The sequence below is a fragment of the Streptopelia decaocto genome (assembly GCF_964273445.1).
Source record: "Streptopelia decaocto genome assembly, chromosome: 5".
In the NCBI taxonomy this organism is placed as follows: domain Eukaryota; kingdom Metazoa; phylum Chordata; class Aves; order Columbiformes; family Columbidae; genus Streptopelia; species Streptopelia decaocto.
Genome location: NC_138659.1, coordinates 44293373 through 44317678, shown reverse-complemented (window position 1 = coordinate 44317678; position 24306 = coordinate 44293373). Strand labels below are relative to the sequence as shown.

Below are 24306 nucleotides of genomic sequence, written 5' to 3'. Positions count from 1 at the left end.
AAAAAAGCAGGAAAAGAAAGTGAGGCCACAAGGTACAGTGCTCGCGGTGCCTGACTCTGAAACCACATGTTACAAAACAAAATAACTTAAACAAAAAGACACACGCAACGACAACAACAAAAACCAATACACACACACAAAAAAGAAATTAAAAAAAAGCGCAATTGGAAAAGAAAACTCCATATCCCAATGCTGGAGGGAGTGTTTTGGCTTTTTGAAGGTTATCTGCAAGGGTGAAAAGAACACGTTGGATTTGTGCTGTTGGTTTGCTTCCCTGTGACGTGGGGAACTGCACCTGAAGATGCAAAATAATGAACCCCAAAGAGGAGAGAAGGAGGCTCTGGTGCTGCCCAGCATTAGCAAGGCAGGTGCTTTTGCCCTTAAGAACTCCACGAATGAATGGAGAATTTGTTGAATAGCGATCCCTATGCCATGAAACTGACTAACCGAGAAAATGGATCACTTCTGCTCAGCTCCCTTACTGGGCAGCTTCCTGACATCGCTGCCTGTTTGTGGTTCAGCAAAAATTGTGCAGACACCAGCCCTTCCCCATTCATCCCCTCCTTTTCTTTGCAGAACGCAACACCCCCTTTTTAAGGGCTGAAGCTTTTCCTTGCTGATATTCATGGGTTCTGATGGTTGACAAAACCCAAGTCAGCTCAGCTCGTGAGCCCCAGAGCTGCTGGAGGTGCCGCACACCTGCCAACTGCAAAGGAAAATGCATTACCTTAAAGTAAGCTAATGATCACACTTCTGTTTTGTATTCATGCTACAGATAAGTTCTCTAGCAAAAGCTTAGTATTTTTTATGTTTTCTGTTAGGAATAAACTACCAAACCACATGCATCTTCCAAACCCTATTATGGAAGAATGGAGGAAAAGTCTTTCTCACATGACAGAGAAGCAACAAAAACGCACAAGCCCAACTCTTCGTTCTGCTGCATGTCACATTTAACGCTAGTGGATTCTCTGGGGCTTGACCTTGGTGCCATGAGAAAGAAGTGCCTGAATGCTTCAGAATCAGAAGTCTCATGTTAATTTGGTATATGGAGAAGCAAAAAATGTAAGCATTTTTTGAGGAATGCTACATATTGCCACAACGGGGAGCTGAAATCAAAGAACAGATACATACAACAACAGCATGAAATTTATCCAGCCAAGCCAACAGAAACCAGCAAAATGCTATGTCAGCATTGACCCTTTCATAGCACAGTAAACCGCAAGGTTATTTTAACCTATTCTTCAGTTTTGCAAAACAAAAGGGAGGTTATTACAAGACTTAATTAAAATGTTCCCAGAAAATTAAAAAAAAAATACAGAAACAAGCATTTTAAAAAAATACATTTCACCACTCTTATGAAAACTGAAACCTGAATACTGATCCACTGGGACACTCGTACTCAGCTACACGGAGGTGCTTTTCAATACTTTGGTAGTATAAAGGACAGTGGAAATGAGCAGGATTCTATCTGCCACACCACATTTGGGCCTCTTTCCCATATAATAGTTTAAAGTAACTGTTAAAAAGTACTGATAAACACTTTTCTCTCCTTTAGGGTCACAGTTCGACTACCTGAAAAGTGTCCTGTAACATTATTGTTGGTACTTTAGGGGTAAACTTGTACAAAATCTGCCCACAGACCACACCTCAATGCAAATGAACCTGCAGCCTAAAAACTTTGCAGAAGTCCAAGCGAAAGTAGATGTCTATACTATAAATAGGATTGTTTCCCTCTTCATCCATTCAGGACACATGCAACAGAAAGTGTGGAAATTAAGCTTAATAATAACAGAAAGTAAAAAGCAATTTAAGATAGTGTTGCTAAAGTGTGAAAGCAATTTCCAGAAAAACAAAGCAAAACAGGATTATCTCAAATAGCCTCTTAAATTTATCCCTGAATGCACAAAGCAAGAGTCATACTGCTATGTTTATATCAATAATTATTTAAGCCAAGAGGTATTCATACGTTCTCAGACCTACTTCAAAACAAACAGGTAAGAAATTCCACCTTATGTTCATATATGCAATCATTTTTAATATATAAATATTTAATTGATAAGGCAGTATCTTGGGCCCTGAGACATCTACTGGATAGGGAATAATTGTTCATTGTATGACTGAGGGCTACCATCATCTTAAACAGCCATCACAGGTTCAACATCCACCTGACTTAGGCCACAGGCTCCCCCCACCAGCCTAAGTGTGAGAAAACAAAATGCTCAGGACTTAAATATTTTTCTGTTTGCACTCATCTAATTGATGATAAGGTCACCATGGTGCAAAAGCAGTCTAAGCAATACACTTTGTGTATGTTCAGCTTGTGTCTGCCATCTCCCATCACTGTATTTTAAAAACGCTAACCCACGCTATGAACATGGGGTCTGACAAAGTTCCCCTTGCTTACATAGCAATGTAGTCCAGAGTTGGTTTGGGGAGTGTAAACCTTGGCGCTCTTAAAATGTTCACAGTCTATAAAACAAAAGCTTACAGTAGACACAATGACAGCTTCAGCTTAATAGCACAAACCACAACTCTTCACGAGCCCAACAGTGACCTCTAGGAGTGCCGAGATGTATAGCTGCAGAGCAACGGGGCCTCACAGCTGCAGAACAATATTGCTTTAATCTCAGGAGAAAACTGATAGTGGGGAAAAAAGATCAGCAGGTTATGATTATGGTATATCTCTCCCTCCATTTTCAGGGTCATAGTTTTACCAACTCATTTGCTGGGCTAGCACCACTGAAGGATGCCATCTTGCCCTGCTGCAGTTCCTGGGCACTTTTCCCATCCAAACCCTCAGGAACATTCTTGCAGACATACAGTGAACTTCAACTGAGGATGTAACATGGGTCAAAGCTAAAGTTCTTTTCCTCCCACCCTGAATTAGTTTTCCATCACATCAGTACCCAGATCCAGATCACTTCATGGCTGTAATAACACATGTGCTGGTGAGAGACAGAAGAAAAGTGAAAATAGAAACATGAGCAATGGATTTTCACAGTGGCACCAGCTCGTACCACTTCACTGTGTATGTGGAACTATGGCATAATCATCCATTGCTCAGTCATGTACTATTCCTTACACTGCCTGCAATAAGCACTAAGCCAGAGCTAACTCTGAATTCACCTTTGTCTGAAACTTATTTACATGTTCTGAGAACAAACACAATGCAATTGTGGCAGCTATTTTGTAGCAGTCAGGAACAGCAGTGTTGAGAGAAGGTAGTTCTGTTGATCCAGCGCTGGTTACCCAGCCCTACATATACTGGGCAAACACGTCTGCATTTCCTGGAGCAACCTATGGAGTATGTCTTGGAGGGATCAACTTTCTCCACCTACCACTATATACAGGGTGTTTCAAAAAGATGGACCAAATTTGAGATCACTGAATCTCTGCAACTGGGTCCATCTTTTTGAAACACCCTGTAAATCTTCATAATAGGAAAATCAGGAGCTTCCTCAGCAGCATTCAGCTCCAGTTAGAGAGAGAGGTTGGGTCCGAAAGGACCAAACATCTGATCCTGACTCACCTCGAAGCAAATAGTACATGTAAACAAAACACACCTTAAATGTGTAAAAAGGAAAGACAGAAAGCCAGACAAGAGCACAGGCAACATCTTAAAACTTTAGTTCAACTATGCAATGTGATCTATAGTTATTTTCGTACAGAGATGTCTGTCCAAAGACATTCAGCTACACAATTTTGGAATGTGTTAATGGCATGCATTTCTCTAAAAGCAGTAATTTTAAAGCTGCCTTTCCTGAGTGTCTGGTACAGACAAACAGTTCATTTTTGAGAGACAAGAAAAGACGGAGAAAGAGAAGAGACTTTATAATACTGAAAAAGCTGTGTGGGAGCACTAACAAGGTCAGTCTAACTCCTTTGTGTCAACAGACCTGAAAACTGATCCTCATTAGAGAAAATCAGCCATTGACATAAACTAGGTGGAGCCTGCTTTAGTGCCGCTTGCCATTCCCAAACAGTATAGCTTGCATACCATGACAGATGAGGGAGAAGTGAGGCAAAGTTTTACTTCAATTGCCAGCTATCATAACCAGATTTGCTACAGCCTGGCCCACAGAACCAAAAATCTATTAACATTTGCCCAAATGCCCTCTTACAGCTCTGCAACATGCATGGCCTTGAGCAACTTGCACCCTTGCTATCGTCTTTAAGCAGTCTCGTTGTCTCATCTTCAGAAAACCACAAATCCTTCACTTTCATATTCAAACATTCATATCTTACCACTCCAGAAATTTCACTGGGGCAACTACTATAGCAAAGGTATAGCAGCTAACTGATGAACTCAAGAGGTAGGTGTCAGGTAACAGGAGGCAAAGAATAATTCCGTGTGGCTGGATTCAAAGGAAAGCAGCTGTAAGTGGATCAGGTTGGTAGCATTTCCCCTCACTACGATATTCTAATACTGTATGGTAGGTTCTGATGCAGATAATTCAGGCTGCTCTTTAAGCTGTGTATGTAGAATTTGTCAACATAAAATTAAGTTTACAGCATGTTTGTTCTGTCCTTTATTAGCCTGTAAAGTGGTAATGTCGTTATGGTTTCTGGACTCTCCCTTTGCAGACAGTCTTGTTACTTGGGCTCTCTCCAAGCTATACTAAGAACTGTCTCTCCACTTTCTTCCCATTTCTCACCATCCTCCCTGCAAAATCCACTGCCAGCTAGAGGAGACACCAAGTAGGCTTTTGCCGAGCATCTGCTACCACATTTCCTCATTACATTCTGAAATTGTACTTTCTAGTATTCACTAAAGACATGGCACAGATGACTTGTCAAGTTAAACATCCTTCCCGTGAGGTAACAGCCCCTGCCCTGTAACTTAAATGAACATAAAAGGATATATAAACACACACCCCCCAGAATTAAAACAGATGACTAGCCATGCCTAAGAGCTAAATGCTGCTGGTAGCTTTTCTATCACCTAGCTGTCACAGTACTGCATTTTCTGGAGATATATAAAGTTCCATATATGAAACTCGGCGCTCTGACCAAGCTGTTTTTCCAACGCAGTTTTGCCACTCCATTTGAGACCTGAAGGACCTCCATTTTTCAGTCTCTTACACTGATACACTCTCAGACCAGTGGTTGCACCTCTCCTTGAAATCTACAGGCTTGTCCTACTGCCAACAGCTTAAAAGCGCTTTTCATGCTACTTGGGTAGAATTCCCCCTCAAAACACTTTGATGCAAATTTTGCCCTCAGGGACAAAGCCAGGGAAGATATTGTCCCTGCTTTGAAGTCAGTCGATGTCTTGCTGTAACAAGCTGTCTGCTGAAGATGGATATTCACAGATCCTGCTGGCCTAGGGAATGAAGCCCAGTTTTTTTCAGGTGTCAGAGCAAAGCACAATGATTAACACAGCACACCAAGCCAGGTTGTCTCTTTCAGATAAGCAAACTTAAAATGACAATTCAAAAAGCTTATAAATGCTTCTCCAAAAACTCAAAAAGGTTAGAAACTAAAAATGGAATTTTTGGCATTTCTCAGGACTACTCTATTTCACAAACTTCCAAAGTGAGGACTCCACAAAAAGTAAAAGCAGTTCACAAGGCAAGGCTGTTAGCTGGGTGAGAGCTCCTTACCCCGACAAAGGAAAAATCTACGTCTGCAGCACCATTACTTACAGATTCCTGCATGGGGTGGCTGAGAGGTTTGTCGAGAGCTGCCATGCTGCTCGGCATGTCTGGGGGATGTGACAGCTGTGGCCCATGCATGAAGTCATTCATAGACGTGCCACCAGGATTCCCATGCGGGAAGTCGAAATTGCCATGACCTTGGTAACTGTTGCCTAAAAGAGAAACAGATGTGATATGAAATAAACTATTTGTTTCCCAACATTGATCTCTCAGAGTATGGTGCAAAAGCCGTGCAGCACGGCATCCTCCCTGCCCAGCACAGGGACACCGCAACACCGGACATGACAACGCTCTGCTGCCCACTGCTGGGCTGAGCTGGAGGGGTACGGAGGAAAAAGATGCACCCATCTTCCAAATACTGGCTGCTTTAATAACTCACGTACACGTTGTAACTAATTGAAAACTGCCAACACTTTGAAAAACCACTGTCAAGTCACCACATAACCAAGTCGAGAACTGAAAGGTATATTAGATTCCATGGAATATTTGCATCTGGAAGCATCTCAGTCCAACTGAGACTGACTGCCCAAATCCAAAACGATTTGTACTACAGATGTGTTATTTATGTCTACACTTGTACACACTCAAGTAAGACTGCAGCATTGCTTGAGTTTTTGATGAAGCTAATTGACAGAACTGTACCAGGAAGATGCCACAGTACCAGTTCATAGCACAGCATCTATTTTACCTCTTCTTCTCCAGTATAAACAGGCAGCTTCCATTAAAATAGCGCAGAAGAGGCCCTCGCATCTAATCAGGGTTTGTGATGTAATTCTGCTTGCTGCCACAGAAGCCAGTAGAATTCACTTGATTGTCTGCAAATACAACATCCATTTTCCCCTCTCGCATCTATTCTTCTCATTTTCAGAGTTACAAACTGGCTGCCTTTAGCCTGTGTTTCGGCATGTGCATATGCATGCTTGTAACGGAAAAACTAGCGAATTTATTAAATCTACCTAATTTCAGCCTGAAACTATGTTGTCGAAATTTCACACCAATTCAGGATAACTGATCTGGATTTACCCCCATACATCTCCCATCTAGCAAGAAGCCTGGAGTCCCCTGCTGATCTGCAGAACAAATACTGTATGACCATCATCGGTATGCTTTGATCCATCTCACCTCAGCCCAGTGATCCTCACTTGAATTCTAAAGCAAGCATGTATCCCAATACAGGGATTTTACTCTCCATACTTTTTTTCTGTCCAGATCCCTCTGTTAACATTTCCAACTGAGATACCCACTCTGGTATCTCACTTGCTACAAACAGCAAAAATTGAACTAAAGCCACCCAGCTATTTCATATAAGCAACTGAACTGGATGATACAGAGCTCTGAAATAATAAAACAGCTTTGAGCTTGCAGGGAGAGCCTGCAGCTCGTCAGCTGAAGTACAGCAGCTTTAAATGTTCAAGTCAAGAAGGGAGTTTGACAAACTGAAGTAGCTGCATCATTTGGTCTTTAGCAGAGCTTCACGAGCAGAAGTTTAATCTCAGAGGAATAGAAGGCATTAGCCATGTAAGAGTGTTTCTCAAATAAGTCAGGACTTTGATCTATCATGTAAACACTGCAGAGCCTCACTAATTCTCATTTTGTTAATCTGCAGACTGGATGAGTCTCACAGAATACAGCTGGTCTTGCCTTGCTTTTCCAGAAAGATTTAATAGCAAGGAGCTGGAATAAGGTCTTGTATTACTGAGTACTTATTATATTTGCAAATTAAACTTCAGTATGCTTCCTGTCAAACCCAAATAAACAAACATAAACCACAGGAGTACTACTACTTTGCTCTAGAGTACTGTTAATCAGAGGACATTACACAATTCTAAACACCAAGTTTCGGGGCGCATATTGATGGAGAATGAAGATGCACGGCCAGGGAGTTACAGCCACGCAGCACTATGCCCTTCTCTGGGGCAAGAGCTGTGCCACACGCCGAGGGACAGGCCCATAAAGGCACTGAGGACAATCTGGTGCTGGGCACTGATGTGCCTATAGCAGGGGAAACAGGAGAGCGTGGGTTTCACCTGCCAGTGTTGAGTCAGGGCTCCAAGAAGCAATGACTACCCCTGCTGCAGGATCCACAGAGGAAGGCGGGGAAATAACAGTTCAGGCAGCAATTGTTACACAAACCATAAACCCCACTTGACGTGACTACCCTGTCCGTTCCTGATTGCGAGCTAGAAAGATGATGAAGAATAGATGGCTCTGTTCTCAAGCTGTGACTGCACTTCACTCCTGCTAAATGAATGAAAAATTTGTGATTCAGTGCTCTTGGCTTTGTTATAGTAATCATTCATCTGTTTGGAAACCTAAAAAGTTTTATTGTCTGTCATCAGTTTTGCAGTCACTGGAGCAAATTAACCATCTTCTGCATGAAATGTATAGTTTTTTTCAAATGCCTGCAAAAAGCACATATATCACCCGGTAATCAATTTGGGGATTTTGATGGTGTGAACAGTTGGTCTTTTCCCAGAGCTGAACTGAGTCATATCCTATTACTTGCAAAAGCAACAGTCTCTGGTTTCATATTTTCAGAATTGTCACCATAATCGAGTTATTCACAATATACCAGTCATTTGAAAACCTATCTCCACTGCCTGTATTTAGTTCCCCATTTGTCAATCTGGCAGCACATGCGTGGAGGAACTCGAAAGTAACTTTCTAAAGCAAAGGTGTTTGCAAAGCAGTAAAAAGCTCTTTAAAAGTCATCTACTTTCTGGGTGGCCTAGCAAAGGTCACCCACCTGGCCACAAATTAAACTTAGTGGCCCAAGGGGTAGGGTTAATGGGTAAGGTTCTCTAGTTTGTAACTTCTGTAGCATTAGGAGCCTTCACTTGAATGAGAGTGGAAAAGAAGAAAAATGGACAGTAAAAAGGAGGAAAGATGTGTATTGTGGCAGGGCATAAATATGTAAGGTAACACACAATCTTTGTTGAATCAGGACGGGATACAATGTGACAAGCACCAATTTATTAAAATACATTTTGCACTAAACAGATGAATCTTAAACGAAAAGACTGATGCAGAATTTCAGAATTGCAGCCGTGTAATTTGCCTTCCTTGTGCATCTCCCTGAGAAGATGCACTGACATACCTGAATCACAAAGCTGACTGAACCACTGACTTCTAGAGTGACCACCCAGGTGCATGAAGTTGTAAAACTAACCTTGGTTACCATATTCAGTGGAGTTGTTGCCTCCTGGAGGAGGGGGTAGGGATGGGTAAGGTGATGGGCCAGGACCCAAAGCTGCAATCATCTCCATCACATTTGGCATGATCATCTGGCTTGGACTCATGGTCTTAAATCTTTTTGAGGGAATGCCATCTGGGTCATCTTTGATGTGAATATCTGACTTTATAGGGACCGGCCTCCAACTGCAAGTTGGATCAATGGTAACTTCTTCAAACTCTGAGCTGTAAAATAACGTGAAAATTTTAGCACATTAGCTATCCGTGTTTTTTTTAATCAATTCTGATGAAGTTTCCATAAGAATCTGCATGGTAACAAGTGTTCTGAAATGCTCTACTATAATACAACCTCAAGATCTTTCACTTCTCAAGTACGTGCCAAAAGCAAGTTTTAAAAAAGGCAACTGTGAGAGGACAGTTCTGTGTTTATCCAGACAATGAAACCCAAACATATCTGTGCAGTCTACCATATGTGTATCTGAGGGACTATTTGTAAATACAAGAAAGCATTTCAGCCTCCATTCTCACTCTTTCCTCTGCTTCACTGGCGAGGCCTTTGAGAGATAACTCAAACAAGACCCATGAAACAGACGGATGCCGATTCACTGTATCACCAGCTCCACCAAGGAGCCATGAAATAGAACATTCAAGTTCAATTGCCAAGACCTACTTTGGCATGACTGTCTCAGTACTCATTAACATATCTCCTAGTTGCTTAGTCTTGGATATGAGAAATTAATAAGTTCACTTACTTTTGTATAGCATTCAGAATACCCCACATATACTGGTCAACCTCCAAGCCCTCCAGCAGAGCAGTTTTACTAAAAAGGAAAAAAAACCAAATCATGACCTATGTTAGAAAATTGCTACACATGTGTAGAAGGGGGATGGAAGCTGGACAGGTTAGTGATGAAACCTGCAGACTGAAATCCACCAATTTACTATGTGTAACACATAATTTAGGAATGATTTGCGGCAAGCAGTTTTAGTTATACATCTGCATTACCAAGGTAATAGTATTCTACATCAAATAGAAGATAAACATACATCTACTTTTGTGTGTCCACATGCTGTTCATATCCTTTAAATATTTTTTTCATTAAATATATTGTGAATTTAAAGGCTTTTCAAACATGGCAGATCCCACCTGTCAACATCAGCTAGCACCTAGCACTACTTTTTTTCAGACTGGATGGGGTTTCTTTGAGCTACACAGCAATATGGCTTCAAAGTAACTAAGTCCTATAGCTATTTTACTTAAGCTCAGCACAGTCAGGGACAGAAAAACACAAAAATGTAAATTACTTAGTTATGTAGACACTTAGATCTGAACGTAGGTACTCAGAGAGAAACAGGACAAAAATTTAGGCTTAGATGTATGAATACATACATGAAGAAGCTAAACATCCAATTCTTGTGATATCTTTAGCCTAACTTAGTATTCAGAGAAAGCACCTGCGCTTTAGGATATGTATCAATCACGGACAGTAATCCAAACAAGCTCGTCTCAATCCTGCAGTGTCCACAGAGGCAGGCAGAATGGACAATCTCCACTCCTGCCTATACCGAACACCAGCTGGCACACCAGGCATTGAACTGGAGACTTGCAGAGATAAAGCACCAGCTGCTACAGCTGCTTGAGCTGAGCAGCCCTGGCTCCTCAGCTGAGGAGAAGCAGCTTGTAACCCTATGGACTGAGCACAGTAAGTTACAGACACCGACCTGGCCCGCAGATGTTCTGTGATTCTTGCTGCCCAGTTAAACGTAAGAATGGGCATTCTGCAACTACTTCAAAGCTTTTTTTTCTATTTCCTCTGCTGCATACTAGCTCTCTGGTCAAAACATAAGGTGGAAAGTATGGCAAGGTACCTGTCTTTTCCCTTAAGCAATCACTCCAAAACTCTGCTCCTCAGAAATCTTCTACCTTTTTTAAAATCAGCCTTATTCTGGACTAGAATTCTTCCTGCTTTCTGCTCGCACTTTAATTTGAACTTGAAATTGACTTTGACCTTGGAGGAACCAACTTCATTTCCTACCTAATTACTGGGAAACGTTAAAGTCTCCGAACTTCCCCCCCTCCTTGAACACTGCCACTAACAGTGTATCTATGTGACAGTGCCTAGACAGTTATTTGGCATCTGCACTTCATGTTCAGCTGCATGTTGAACACTGTAGTATCCTCACATAGGTTGGCACAAAAGGAATTGCGGTTTTTGCACTGTTGAAATTTGCCGTTTGATATTGGAATATGTTCTTAAATAAATGTGGTTATGCTATATATAATTTCAATGTGCTTTTCTGGCTTTCTGATTTTTTTTTTTTGCTACTAGCTTATTACTTGCTGTTTATTTTATATTTATTTTAGACTATGGAAATTAAGTTAGACAAAAAGCAAATTCAAGCGATTTTCTTATTTTGAGTTCAAAATGGGCCGTAAAGCAGCAGAGACAACTTGCAACATCAACAATACATCTGGCCCAGGAACTGCGGACGAATGTGCAGTGCAGCGGTGGGTCAAGAAGTTTCGCAAAGGAAACGAGAGCCTTGAAGATGAGGAGTGTAGTGGCTGCCATCGCAAGTTGACAACAACCAACTGAGAGCAATCATCAATGCTGATCATCTTACAGCTGCACAAGAAGTTGACAAAGAACTCAACGTCGACCATCCTACGGTCATCCGGCATTTGAAGCAAATTGAAAAGGTGAAAAAGCTCGATAAGTGGGTGCCTCATGAGCTGACTGAAAATCAAAGAAATCATCGTTTTTAAGTGTCACCTTCTCTTCTTCTACACAACGATGAACCATTTCTCGATCAGATTGCGATGTGCAATGAACAGTGGATTTTATATGAGAACCAGTGACAAACAGCCCAGCGGATGGACCGAGAAGAACCTCCTAAGCACTTTCCAAAGCCAAACTTGCACCAAAAAAAGGTCAAGGTCACTGTTTCGTGCTCTGCTGCCACTCTGATCTGCTCCAGCTTTCTGAATTCCAGCAAAACCATTCCATCTGAGAAGTCAGCTCAGCAAACTGATGAGATTCACCAAAAACTGCAACGCCTGCAGCTGCCATCGGTCACCAGAAACGGTCCAATTCTTCTTCACGACATTGCCCGGCCTCACGTGTCACAACCAACACTTCAAAAGTGAAAGAACGGGACTATGAAGTTTTGCCTCACCCGTCATATTCACCTGATCTCTTGCCAACCGACTATCACTTCTTCAAGCATCTCGACAACTTTTTGCAGGGAAAATGCTTCCACAACCAGCAGGATGCAGAAAATGCTTTGCAAGAGTTCATCGAATCCCAAAGCACAGTTTTTTACGCTACAGGAATAAACAAACTTACTTCTTGTTGGCAAAAATGTGTTGATTTTAACAGCTCCTATTTTGATTAATAAAGATGTGTTTGAGATTAGTTAGAATGATTTAAAATTCATGGTCCAAAACTGCAATTACTTTTGCACCAATCTAATATTTTGAAGTTCAGTAACACTAAAATGGTACAAAAATAACTCTAGAATAGACTATCCATTATTTTGCCATGGCATGTTGTTGTCTGGTAGTTGTTTATACTTCATGATCCAGGGGAAGAAAAACTCCCAGTCCATTCATTTATGTAGGTATCTGTCTATCAATAACTTTTTGAGCTTTTTTTGAACTCTACACAACCCATGGATAGCCTGTAATGAGAGCTCGCAGATTGCGTATTTTGTGAGAAAATACCTTGTTATCTGTTTTTAAATTTCTCGTCATCTATGGTGTTCCCTCAATTTATGAAATATTGCAAGAATTCTCACTGAACTTTATGATATTAGGTGAATGTAACATATGCATCTTATTTCCTAGCACTTCCTTTTTCTCCCCTCTATGACCTTAAATATGATGTAAACTTGGTCAACACTGCATTTCATGTAGTGTGGTTGCACTTACTTGCATACCGGACACCTCCAGGTTCCTCTTTCACAGTTCAGTTGCAAGTAAGATTCCAGATCAAAGCACTAAGTATCAGAAAGAAACAAAGAAGAAACAAAACCAAAACAAAATAAAACAGAACAAAACAGAAAAAAAAAAAGAAAAAGGAAATAAAAGGAAAATACTGTATTAACTGAATCAGTGGGACAAAAGTGAAACTGCCACGAAAACAAGACTATTAGCACTGAATACTAGACCAAATAGCTTACTTTCTCCCTCTGTATTAAATGTAAACATATAGTCAATTATTTAGATTCAAAGATACAGAGAAATCCCATTTCATTAGGTTCTCTCATACGATAACCAAGCTAAAGGTACTGCAAAATACTGCCAGGCCACTGGTGTCTACTCACTTGTACGTGCTTGCAATCGTGACCCCTTGCTGGGAGCTGAATCCGCCGGAATGTGATCGGACACTTCAGAGACACTTTAATCGCAGTTTGCTCTACTCCATCTTCCCCATTTAGTGTCGCGTTGCCAGAGGAAGCTGCTACGCTACTGAAGTTCCTCTTGACTGTTTATGAAGAAGGTACGTGTATGTGTGAGAAAACGCAAGTGTACTGTAAATGCTAACATAGACATCTGAAAGACTGACACTTCAACCTTTAAAGGTCAATTTAATGGACAATTTATCCACATCAGTGTATTCTGTGCAACTTAGAACACGCTCCTGAACAGACAAACCATCACACACATGCATATCAGCTACACTCTCAACCAAATAAATTGCCATACGAGCACTTAGCAGCCCAAAATAAATAAAGGATAATCTTTTTTACACAGGACTTTAAGTCAAAAACAAACACGAGGGAAAAGCCACAGGGATTTTCTCCTGGAATGGGAGAGTCCTTGCTGGGAACTAAGCTTGTGTCCTTGGTACTTTCTTACCCCCACCCAAATAGCCCTCAAACTTTTGAGAATACCCAAGATTTAATCTATGCACAGGATGTTCTGGAAATTCCTAACAAGCGCAGCTTAAAGTTCGCAATACGCAAGTCAACCTTAGGTAGAAATAGCTTATCACAACTCAACACAGGCATTCTGGAAAGTCATCCCGGCACGAAATGAAAACTCACTCTTAGTGATACAATGTTCTGCTGGGAGGAGGCGTTTCTTTAGTAGACCTTGAAGTACAGAGCGAACTGATGGCCGGTGTACCAACTGCAACACGAACAAGTGTGACTGAAAGAAAACACATTTTGTTACCAATAGAAGCAAAGGCACAGGGTAAATACACTGCGGAACAGAGCTGCCTCCTTCCCTTGCACACGTGGCTTCCGTAAGAGCCTGATGCTAAAATACAAAAGCTGCTCTGCTCTGCTGCACACATGCGCTCCCTCGGGGACACGGCACACCGCACAGTGTGTTGTTCCACGCTCCAGGAGCATAACGTATACAAGTGCTTTCAAAAAGCAAAGATTTTCTGCATTTTCTCCCTCCTTAATATTCAGAACACATAGGGCTGATGCATTCATCTCTGACATCAGGGTTTATTTTTAAAACCCTGGATTCTTTGACACAGTCTAGCCTACCTGCTTGCCCTCAGACTATGTTGTGAGTTGCAAAAATGATTTGCTGCTGATGTTTCTGGAACCAACTGAATCTTCTTCCCCAACACAGAACTCATTGTGGATTCTTGGGATGCTGCCCCTGCACTTAGCCACCAGATAAATGACATTATGTGAAGAAATATCAGTGTGAAGTAAAGCAAAATGAGTGGATGGCTTCTTGTCAAAGTGTCTCACACTGTGACCTTGGGAGAGGTAGCAGCTTGCTTTCTTGTCAGTGACAGCGGAACAGTCAAAAGCTCAGACTGTACGTGTGCAACAGTCTGCATTAAAAATACGGTACTTGTCCCTGAACCTTTCCTAAACCATGGAAAAGGAGAAAGCAGAAAGTTGCATCATGAAATATGAGTTTTTCATCTGAAAAGCTACTTGAAAAATCATCACCACCACCAGTGATTACAGTGTTGATGTTCTCAGGTCAAACCAAACACAGTTTAATATCCTAAGTGAAATTAGTACCGGACAACAGTCTGTATCACAATAATCTACATGAATAGACTTTAGCCACCTTGTTACAGAGGCACAAGTGAAATAGGCAGGACATCAAACTCCCTTCCTGCCCTAGACCACAAGCCTTTTCAGAGACATCGGAAGGACACCACTACATTCTGCAATAATTCAGCAGCAAATATTTCCATATTAGCACTCTGACTGTGTCAACATCATCAAACAAGCAGCTTATCAGAAAAATGTATTGAAAAAAACGAGAGTAAGGCTCTTTCTGCTAAGGCAACATTTGCAAACTGTGCTAAACAGCAAACTCAGCATCAGCAGCTGCAGCCGCGAGCTCAGCATACTTACACAACAACATGCTGTGACTGTAATTTGAATCGTGTTTCTTCCTGGCTGGCAGACGTGCTTTAGGTGCAGAGGTTTATGAGATGTCTTGTTGTCACCACGCTCGATGGTAAGTGGGGTTGCATTAACGCTGACCTGGACTGACGCTGGCCAGTTTGTGTTCATTTGTCTGTCTTCGTGGTGATAGCACTTGAACTGTAATTCCAAGTCAGACCTGTACAACAACCAATAAATCTTCCTTTAACTTTGCTTCACATTGCAGGGGGAGGTTGGTTGATGCTAGGAACGCTTTTTATCAATCAGATTATTTTTCTAGAGTTACTGCCAGGAAAGGATATAACATACTTTCTTCACGAAAGCCTTAACAAAAGCAAGTCATGATGAATTAATGATGCAAGCATGCTACAAAGTTGTTAACATTTTATGCTTATTAAGGACTTTCCAATGGAACATCTCAAACCACTTTGCAGAACTAGACCATGGAATGATCCTGCAGAAAGAAAAACGTTAACAGCGGGTAGGTCCTTTCTGTGTGCTAAGAGTTAAGAACAAGAAAGTGATGCGCTGCAGTGGGTTGTGCTTCGAGTCTGGATTCTTCACTACCTCAGAACATTTAAAAGAGTATTTGAACGAACACTTGTCAGATAAAATACAGGTACAGCTAGTATTGCCTCAGAACAAGTAAATCAACTAAGACAAAATGACCCGTGTCTCACGCCCTGTGTTCCTGTGATTCCAGATTAACACAGTGGTGGATTAAAGCTACCCAATTTAGACCTTCATTCAGAGCGTGAATTCCTCCCACCTCTCCAATAATAACTACCACACACTATTTTGCTCCTCAAAAATTAGTTTCGTAACACCTCTAAAAGAGGAAAAGGCTGAGATTAAGTTAATCACAAATAAAGTGGGTAGAGACTATGACTTCAGTTTCATACATCAATGTTAACCTTGTGTTAGGAATGAGTAATTTGAAGAAGAGATTTAAAAGAAAACGAAGAACTGAACTGAAATGTCAGGAATCTGCTGTTCGTGACAGCAAAAGACAGCTGAATGTTTATCTTCCATGCTTAAAAATCTAGGTGCTCATTTCTTCATCTTGCCTAAAGGAAGATACTTTGTAAGATCCATGAGGAACAGCTCATTCAGGAGATCATCACCCTAGCTGCCATTTTCCTTATCCGAAACTAGGGATTTCAATTCTGACTTAACATCACCTTTTCTGGATTTCAAAACATCAAGATTTAGCACTGGATAAAAACATGCTTTTTTTAAAAAATGAAAGGTTACCCAAAAAGTCTTTCCAGGCTTTTTTTCCCCATATTTTATTAATGATTTTTTTGAAAGCTCTGTCTGCAAGGTCCACTGGAGATTCTCACCTCAAGCGAACAGACCACAGCCACCCAAACGTGGAGGGATGCAAGGCTTGGTACCTCTGAGATAAAACCCAAGCAGAATAAGTGTGTTCCCGAGGACAACAAGCAGGCCTGCTGAATGTCACAGAGTGGTGACAGCTCAGGAGACCCTCATGTCCTCAGCACGCAGTGTCTCCACCGTGGGATGCTATTAATAACTGAGCAGTGCTAAGACTGAACCAGCTTCAAGGCGACATTTTCCCTGCCTTCAGCCTTTCTGTTTCTCGTAACCGTGAAAAGTTCCCAGTGGGGAGAAAAATAGTTGCATTGCTGTTCGTTATGTGTGTACATGTGAGAGGTTTTGCTGAGAATTTTAACTGGCAAAGAAGTGTTACGAATTGGCTCGATTCCACCATTCTCTATAAAACCGAAATCCATACACACATGTGACTAATTCATTTTTCTGGAATCCATCCAGCCCTGCGTTAAACGTGAAATGACTTCATTACAGGACCATCCCTTCTCCCCACTATTAACAAGCTTTTCAAAACAGCAGACCTGAGCATAGTTTACCTATGAGTGTTCATTAAAATAGGTTTAAATAAAGGCTACGTGTTTGGTGAGCTACAGAAGAAAGAAAGAACAGATATTAAGAAACAGCTTCATGCCTCAGTGCAGCACTATAAATCTACTGAATGAGCCAGCACAATCCCCAGCAGTGATTACTTATTAATAAGAACCGGCAAATAACTGCCAAAACTCCCTCTGCTGTGAGTACTCCACGATAATGAAATGCAAGTAAGCAATAACTGACCTCAAAGTTAGGTGTTAATTATTGGATGTGGTCTGCTTGCAATCGCCTTTCCTTCCAGCCCCCAGGCTGCCTCAGGGCAGGGGGCACCGCGGCAGCAAGGGCTCCTGCAGCCCGCACCGAGACGGAGCTTCAGTCGGCCTGTCCCCGGGGCAGGCGGTTGAGGACTCCTCTCTGCCCACCTCATGCCCTCCACACCATGAAAACAGAAGTCTCAGGTGGATTCCGGTGAACAGGAAGATGATTCTCACAGGGGAAAAAAGCTGAGGCTAGAGACCATCCCTCCCATCGAGGCCAGGGGGTATGTGCTCCAGGCTCAGGAAAAAACGGCAAGTGAGGCAGGCATAATGGAAAATGTGCTTAAGGTGCTGCATTTTACCGTATCAGCTGCTATACCTGTGGAACAACCTTCGTTAAAGATCCTGAGCAACTAACCAGCCTCCACAGTGCACAGAGACAGGCTCAAACAGTGTAATCAGCAGTCAGGATAAAAACTGAGATGCTTTCAGAGAAAAACAGAAGAAGACGACAAAATTATTCTGCGGTATTTTAAAACATCCAAATAAAAAAACAAAGGCTCTGATTTTCATTTGATCTAAAGCCCTTCCATGAGGATGGTGGAATCAGGACATAACCTGGAATCACTTATGCAGATAAAAGGCAGGAAAGTACCACGGAGGAAAACCATTCCTCTGTGCTAGAAAGTAGTACTCGCTGTAAGTGAAGAACTAGAAGCTTTTGTATGCGTAAAGCCATTCTCTGATATTTCTGACCTGTCCTTACTTGTAGAGTCACACGAATGGAAGAATTTAGGAAGTTAGTTTCTAAAGTTTGGAGGGTTTAAGCACTTGTCTTTCAAAATTATTTTATCCAGCTTCTAAATCAGGTCCTTCACTAGTGTGTTATTTTTCATTATCAGATACTCTGCATAATTTAATTTAAGCATAAACTGTAACAGCCCCGCATAGTTACCCCTGCAACTACCATTTCACAGGCCACAAAGCACCTAGGACTTCAGAGTCTCCCAAATGGAAGTTTGTACTTGTGTTGGCTGTGCATGTCCCACAGCCATTCCTCCCAGAGCAGAAAGGATGAACAACTGCAGTGATTTTTCTAACACTGCACGCTGTATGCTATCCGTAAGGAGACGCAACGCAGATCAGGAAGCATTTTACAACATGTTGTGTCTGGGAAGTGACAGGTGACAGTATTTGTGAGTTTAAAGGACATTTTCCTACCTAGGCCACAACTTTTAGAGTAAAATTCATTGCGAACCTAAATGAAGTTTATCTGGCCTGCCACTCCTCCATCGCTGAGCGCAAGACCGGCTGGCAGCAGGGCTGAGCTTACCTCCACATCAGCGTCTGATGAACAGTCGGCCGTAAGTGAAAGACGTGGTTACTGACAGCCAGGTTGTGCTCCAGCCGGAAGGGCTCCAGTACAACTCCGTCCCTCACGGGAAACGTCAGACGCAGCTCGTCATTGTGGTTGGCTGGGATCGAAGAGGGAGAGAAAGTGTGAACTTTCCCTTTAGCATCTGCAGTGCAATAATAATGTGCGTATTTATACAGAATCGTAATAAACGGCACAGTGATTTGCTACTGGCTCTAACTTAGCAGGTTCATACACACAAAGAGGAAAATCACAAGTAACTACATCATCTAACCAATACAAGTGGCAGGGCTCAAACTGACAGTGATGGCAAACCAAAGTCTTCTGTTCTCCCACACTTAACATCAGGATCTCAGTGATTCTGGACACAAACTAAAACCAGGCACGGTAAGAATTCTCCTTTTTATCATTTGATAGGTTCTGCATGCAGGCTTACTCTATGGGCAGAAGACTGACAACAAATCTCTTAATTACTGCAAACTGTGATAATGCTTATTTCCCCTGCTTTGAACTGGGATTAACATTAGCCAATTAGTTCCAACAGTTTCACCAGCTGAAACTATCCAATGACCAAAGACTGGTATTCAATTACTATCTGATCTCATAAAATGCGGTTTTGTGGTAACTTGTGTTTAAATGCTGTGTTCTTGACCGAATAATACTGCAGGCTACCTCCTTCTACTTCTTTTTTTCAGCTATCCTGAACTCCAAACACCAGCTGCAAAGTGCTAATGCGGCAGCAGTTATTTTACAGAAAACATAAAGGTTCTCCCAGTTTCCTAGTAAATGATACCTCCTATTATTCATCAGTCACTTTAAAACCTCAAGTATCTTGTGCTAGTATACAGCCAGAGAGATCTTGTTATTCGTGCCCTGTTCCCAGCCAAATGTAGCTGTGACGTTGAGTGGCTTTGAAAGGAACATATATCCATTTTTGGCATACACCTGAATAATCTTAAGAAGCCTGTATGGATCACAACAGAGACACTGCTATAAATATTCACATTTTACTCTATTCTGCAGTGATGTTCAATGAATGGCTTTGCCCTTGAACAAAATAGACCACAATGAAAGTTCATACAATAAACACGCCTACCAGGCAGACATAACACAACCCCAAAATCAAGTGTTTTATCCTCAGGAAGCATATCAAAGGAACACTTCAGGAGTAAAGCCCTTATAAGTTTAACCTGGAAGAACTTTTCTGATACCAGGGAGCCCGCATCGTACATGCCACCTGTCACAAATCCGCAATCCAAGCCTCTCCCAGAGCAGCAATCGGCGCTGGTTTCCAGGCTCTGAAAGGTGTGTGGCAGAGAACAGAGGGACAATAAATGACTGTGGGGGCATTCTGTTTGCTACTCACTTGGAGGCGGTGGTAAAGCATTGATATTTGGTTTAATGTCAGGTGGGAATGGTGGTTTGACATCCTGGTTGGGTGACAGATATGGAGGAATATTGCTCCCTGGAGTCATAGGTGGCGTGGGGTTTCCTGGAACAGGCGAATGAGGGTAATTTGCCACAGGTACAGGCCTTGATGGCTAGAAAATAAATAACATCACATTGTTACTGCAGTCTGAAAATAAGAATATGAAGCCTTGTGAGCTGGACTGCTGTCAAACAGCAAAGACTACAAACAAGGTGGGGAGGGCCCTCTGCCCCCGGAAGCACAAAAAACCACCAGACATCCCACAAGGCCTTTGGGGAAGAGGGAGACGAGGAGAGCAAAGCAGGAACTGAAACCAGCAGACCAGCCAGCTTAATTCAGGCAAGGCTGCCAAGAGGCTTATCGCATTCCTCTGACTGCTCTTTTTCCAAACCAGCCATTCGCTTCAGTTTTTCCACACCACCTCAGCCCACCCAGCCCTTTGTATCCTCTTTGGCTTTCCCCCAAAATAGCCCCAGTGCACAAAAGCCTACATGAAAAACAAAATCCAAAGACACACAATTAGAATGTCTGTGTCTCTTTCACTTCCATCTATCCTTTTTCCACGCCTGTCCAACTCATCTACTCAGAATGAAAGCTCTGGGGGTCAGGGGACGTCTTTTATTCTCTGTACCTACAATGTGATTCTGTTCTTAGTTTGCCGTTGAATAAGACAAACTAAAACAAAAGGACAGTTAAGTATAAATAGTAGCTATAGTATTAAAGTACCATTGGTTCTGTTTCTTGTAATTAAGGGAATTGTTGCAGTTAACAGAACAAACCAATAATGATGATGCAGCAGAAGCTGACGTTAAACAAAACCGCAATTGCATGGAACCCTCTTGTAATGGCTCATGTACCATAAGCACATACACAGAGCATCAAAAGATGAAAATCTTTACAGGCAGCCAAAGTATCAGCACTTCAAATCTGACTCTCTATCTAAATCTGCACTGCTAGCTTAGGATACTCTAAAGTACCCGAGAGAGCTGTATTCTGAAATCTTAAGCATTTACATTTCCAACCATCCTTGCTTTTTTCTTTAACACATACAGATACTACTTCCACAGTCAATACAATCCAAAGGTTCAGGTCCTGTCTGTGGCAAGCTGGATTTTTTTCCCCTAGCCAGGAAAATCTCCCTTCTTAATGAGGTCTCTTATTTTCTAACTGTTTCCAGAACAATTGATGTTTGAATACGAAACAGGGGATGCATTGAAAAGACCACAGATTCCCCACTGGAACTACCCTGTAAACAACAAAACTTACACTCCATCTAAAATAAACACATGTAAAATGTATTAAAAAAATCTGTCACTTAGACACTTCACAGAGATTTTCTGCTGTTACTTCAGCACATGTGGCTGCACTGGAAGGACGGTAGCTGAGGAATTGCCTCCTCCTCGTGTTCTTCCTGGCAGTTACTACAAAAGCTGCCCTGATGCAACTCTGAGCACCGCAGTGGACAGCTTTGTTGCACGTACAACAGATGCTCTATAGGAAAGGATTTTTTTTCAATGGTGTTTTCTGTGTCAATCACACCAGAACAATTCTAGTTCAAGATCAATATGTATCTTAGATTATTTCAGCCTACATTCCAAATCAGAGTGTAGTCCAGAGACTGCAACAGCCAATGCTTTAAGAGCAGGTCAAGCCCATTGGATAGACCTCCCCAGTTTTTTAACTCGCTGGAGTACCTGTGTGCAAAAGATCACTTTGGAGCACACCTCAAAGATGTCAAACCACAGCAGGTCCTCAGTACAAACTCAGTTTGGATAATACTAAGTGCTCAAGATGTATCAATAAACCAGGCTTTGGGCAACATTTTAACAAGTCTAATTCTTGCCCAGACCAAGCAGCACAGAGGAAACAGAAGGAGAAAAGGGCACAGAGGGTCAGAGAGTCACACAAACTTCAGTTCAAAGGTGAATTCTATAGCTAGAACGGGTTTTAAGTTCGAGCTGGCTTAATCCAATGGTGACCATTGTACACGTGAAACTGGGATACTGCAACGTGGAACTTGTTTATTGCATATTTCCGAAGTTGTATTCTTGCAGGGTGCCATGAATAGGTGAAGATATTACACCTGAATCTCATTAGGTACTTCTTTTCACATGCTATATTTAAAGCAAAACCAACATTTTCTTGTAAAAGCCTCTAACAAGCTGCAGTAACATTCAATTTTCTTTGTGAACTGCTCTGAAGTTACAATGCAACTTGGCTGATTTACTTGATCCCATGATATCCAAAACATTAGTAAAAACACTGTGTTATTTTTCTTTCCTTTAAATAGGTAAAAGCAGTATCTATCAAGTCACTAATGTGACTTCATTCATACATGTCTACCGGAATGGCAAGAAGATAATCTAAAAATTCCTACCTTGTAGTACTGCCCCATGTTGACCGTAGGAGGAGGGTACTGCCCTGTGTTTTGCTGGCTTGGCATCCTCTGTCCCGGGTAGTTGGGAGACGTAAGGGGTCTTGGAGGGTTGGGAGTGGGGTACTGACCAGGCTGGTTTGGAAACTGGCTATTTGGTCCATACTGCTGGTTTCCATAATTTGGCTATTTTGTGACAGAGAAGAAGGAAGACAAAGATCTGTTTCATGCAAATAGCCGTCTTGAATTATTAGGATACATTCAACAGTGGAATCAAAGAAAACAAAAAAACCCCTCCAGGTGAATACTGCTCAACTTAGTTCCACCCGTGCCTAAACCAGGGTCCCCATGGCTGTAGGTGGACACTGCAAAGCATGAGAGTCCCACAAACCAAAGTGGGATAAGAATAACCAAGTACCTTAACACACACATACCCTCGGTGCTGCAGTGCTGTCAAATGGCACCATGTTTGAAGAAACCAGAACTACAACCAGACGGAATGTTTACAAAATCTCTGTGTTTTTGCAAGTGCTACCAGCCCCATCCCTGGGGCTCCTCATCCAGATGAGAATGAAAGCACAAAAAGTAACATTAAAAAAAAAAAAAAAAAAAAAGATAAACCTGGAATGGGCAGAGAATAGAAGCTGTGGTGTCCATGTCTGTCTTCGCAACACAACTGCTATGCTGGCAACTGTGGCAGTGTTTAGCAATACCCGAACAACTAAATAGAAGCTATTACTAGTTATAATATAAACATCTTGCTAGTGGTAGCTAGTCCTGCGCTGCAGTTCTGGAATCAAAGTCATGAAAACTGGATCTTTAAAGGTAATAAAATGTCAATTTGAAAAATTAACTGATTAATAAGAAGTTTCCACAAATTAAGCTTTCAAAAACCAACATGCAAACAGCATCTACAGGACCTGCAGAATCTGAGACCAGCAAGCACATAACGTTTAGGGCATTGTTCAGCACTGACTTCTTGGCAACATGATCTTATTCACTTACAATGAAACACCTGCTCCTGAAGCAGCAAAAAGGGGTTTACACTATTCCTTAAAATATGAAATCTGAAGATAAAAATTATTTGAACAAGCCACATTCTGTGTTTTCTTAACTTAATTGTAGAGTAAGTGGCAGTATTTACAGAGTGAAAAGCCTTCTCAGAGAAGCAATTCCTGCAAAAGCACATAACTTTTTTTTTCCTATTTTTTAAGTTTGCAGATCAGGAAAGAAACATAGCTCAATAATAAATGTTTGCTATATTTTCTGCATGCTGTATGTTTTCTATAAACTCTTACTACCGTTGTTATAGTCAGGGCAATATGATAATCTTCAAAGCTCTACACCTGGAGTTACAGCTGTTGTTGTAGTCTTACTTTAATACAGAATTTTACCAGGAAACTTTCTCTGAAGCTAGTAACTGGTAGTTAGATTTGTAAAGACATTTAGGTGCATATAGATGCTGAGAGAGAGTTGGTGAAATTCTCAAAAGCATCTACTGCCAGATTCACACCAATTTGAAGAGTAAAAATGCATTGGTGCTTTTCAAAATCCAAAAGTTCACCTGTGTACATCTTGGGTTGTTTAAATTTATTTCAAAATTTGACCCTAAGTGTTTTGCCCAAGGTCATCATACAAGTCAATGGCAATATAATTTTGTCTACAAAGCCACTCAGATCTCATGTAACAGCATGGGAACTTAGACAGAAATACCACACTCCAAATAAACTTATATTAAATAAATGCTGACACAGAGG

At 41.5% G+C, this 24306-nt stretch overlaps 1 protein-coding gene across 11 annotated transcripts in view; it reads right to left on the bottom strand.

The window, feature by feature from the left end:
- ZMIZ1 (zinc finger MIZ-type containing 1) overlaps window positions 1-24306 on the bottom strand; it is a 346761-nt gene that overhangs the window by 8009 nt on the left and 314446 nt on the right. For 9 of the 11 annotated variants that reach the window (XM_082053542.1, XM_082053538.1, XM_082053547.1 and 6 more), the window contains 10 exons: window positions 22553-22735; window positions 20113-20287; window positions 18705-18891; window positions 15192-15402; window positions 13899-14004; window positions 13176-13336; window positions 12781-12848; window positions 9602-9670; window positions 8827-9074; window positions 5646-5809 (listed from right to left, as the gene is read on the bottom strand). In XM_082053542.1, the coding sequence (XP_081909668.1) occupies window positions 5646-5809; window positions 8827-9074; window positions 9602-9670; window positions 12781-12848; window positions 13176-13336; window positions 13899-14004; window positions 15192-15402; window positions 18705-18891; window positions 20113-20287; window positions 22553-22735 (1572 nt within the window). The remainder of the gene's footprint in view (window positions 1-5645; window positions 5810-8826; window positions 9075-9601; window positions 9671-12780; window positions 12849-13175; window positions 13337-13898; window positions 14005-15191; window positions 15403-18704; window positions 18892-20112; window positions 20288-22552; window positions 22736-24306) is intronic. The other 2 variants (XM_082053546.1, XM_082053540.1) reach the window with 1 other exon arrangement.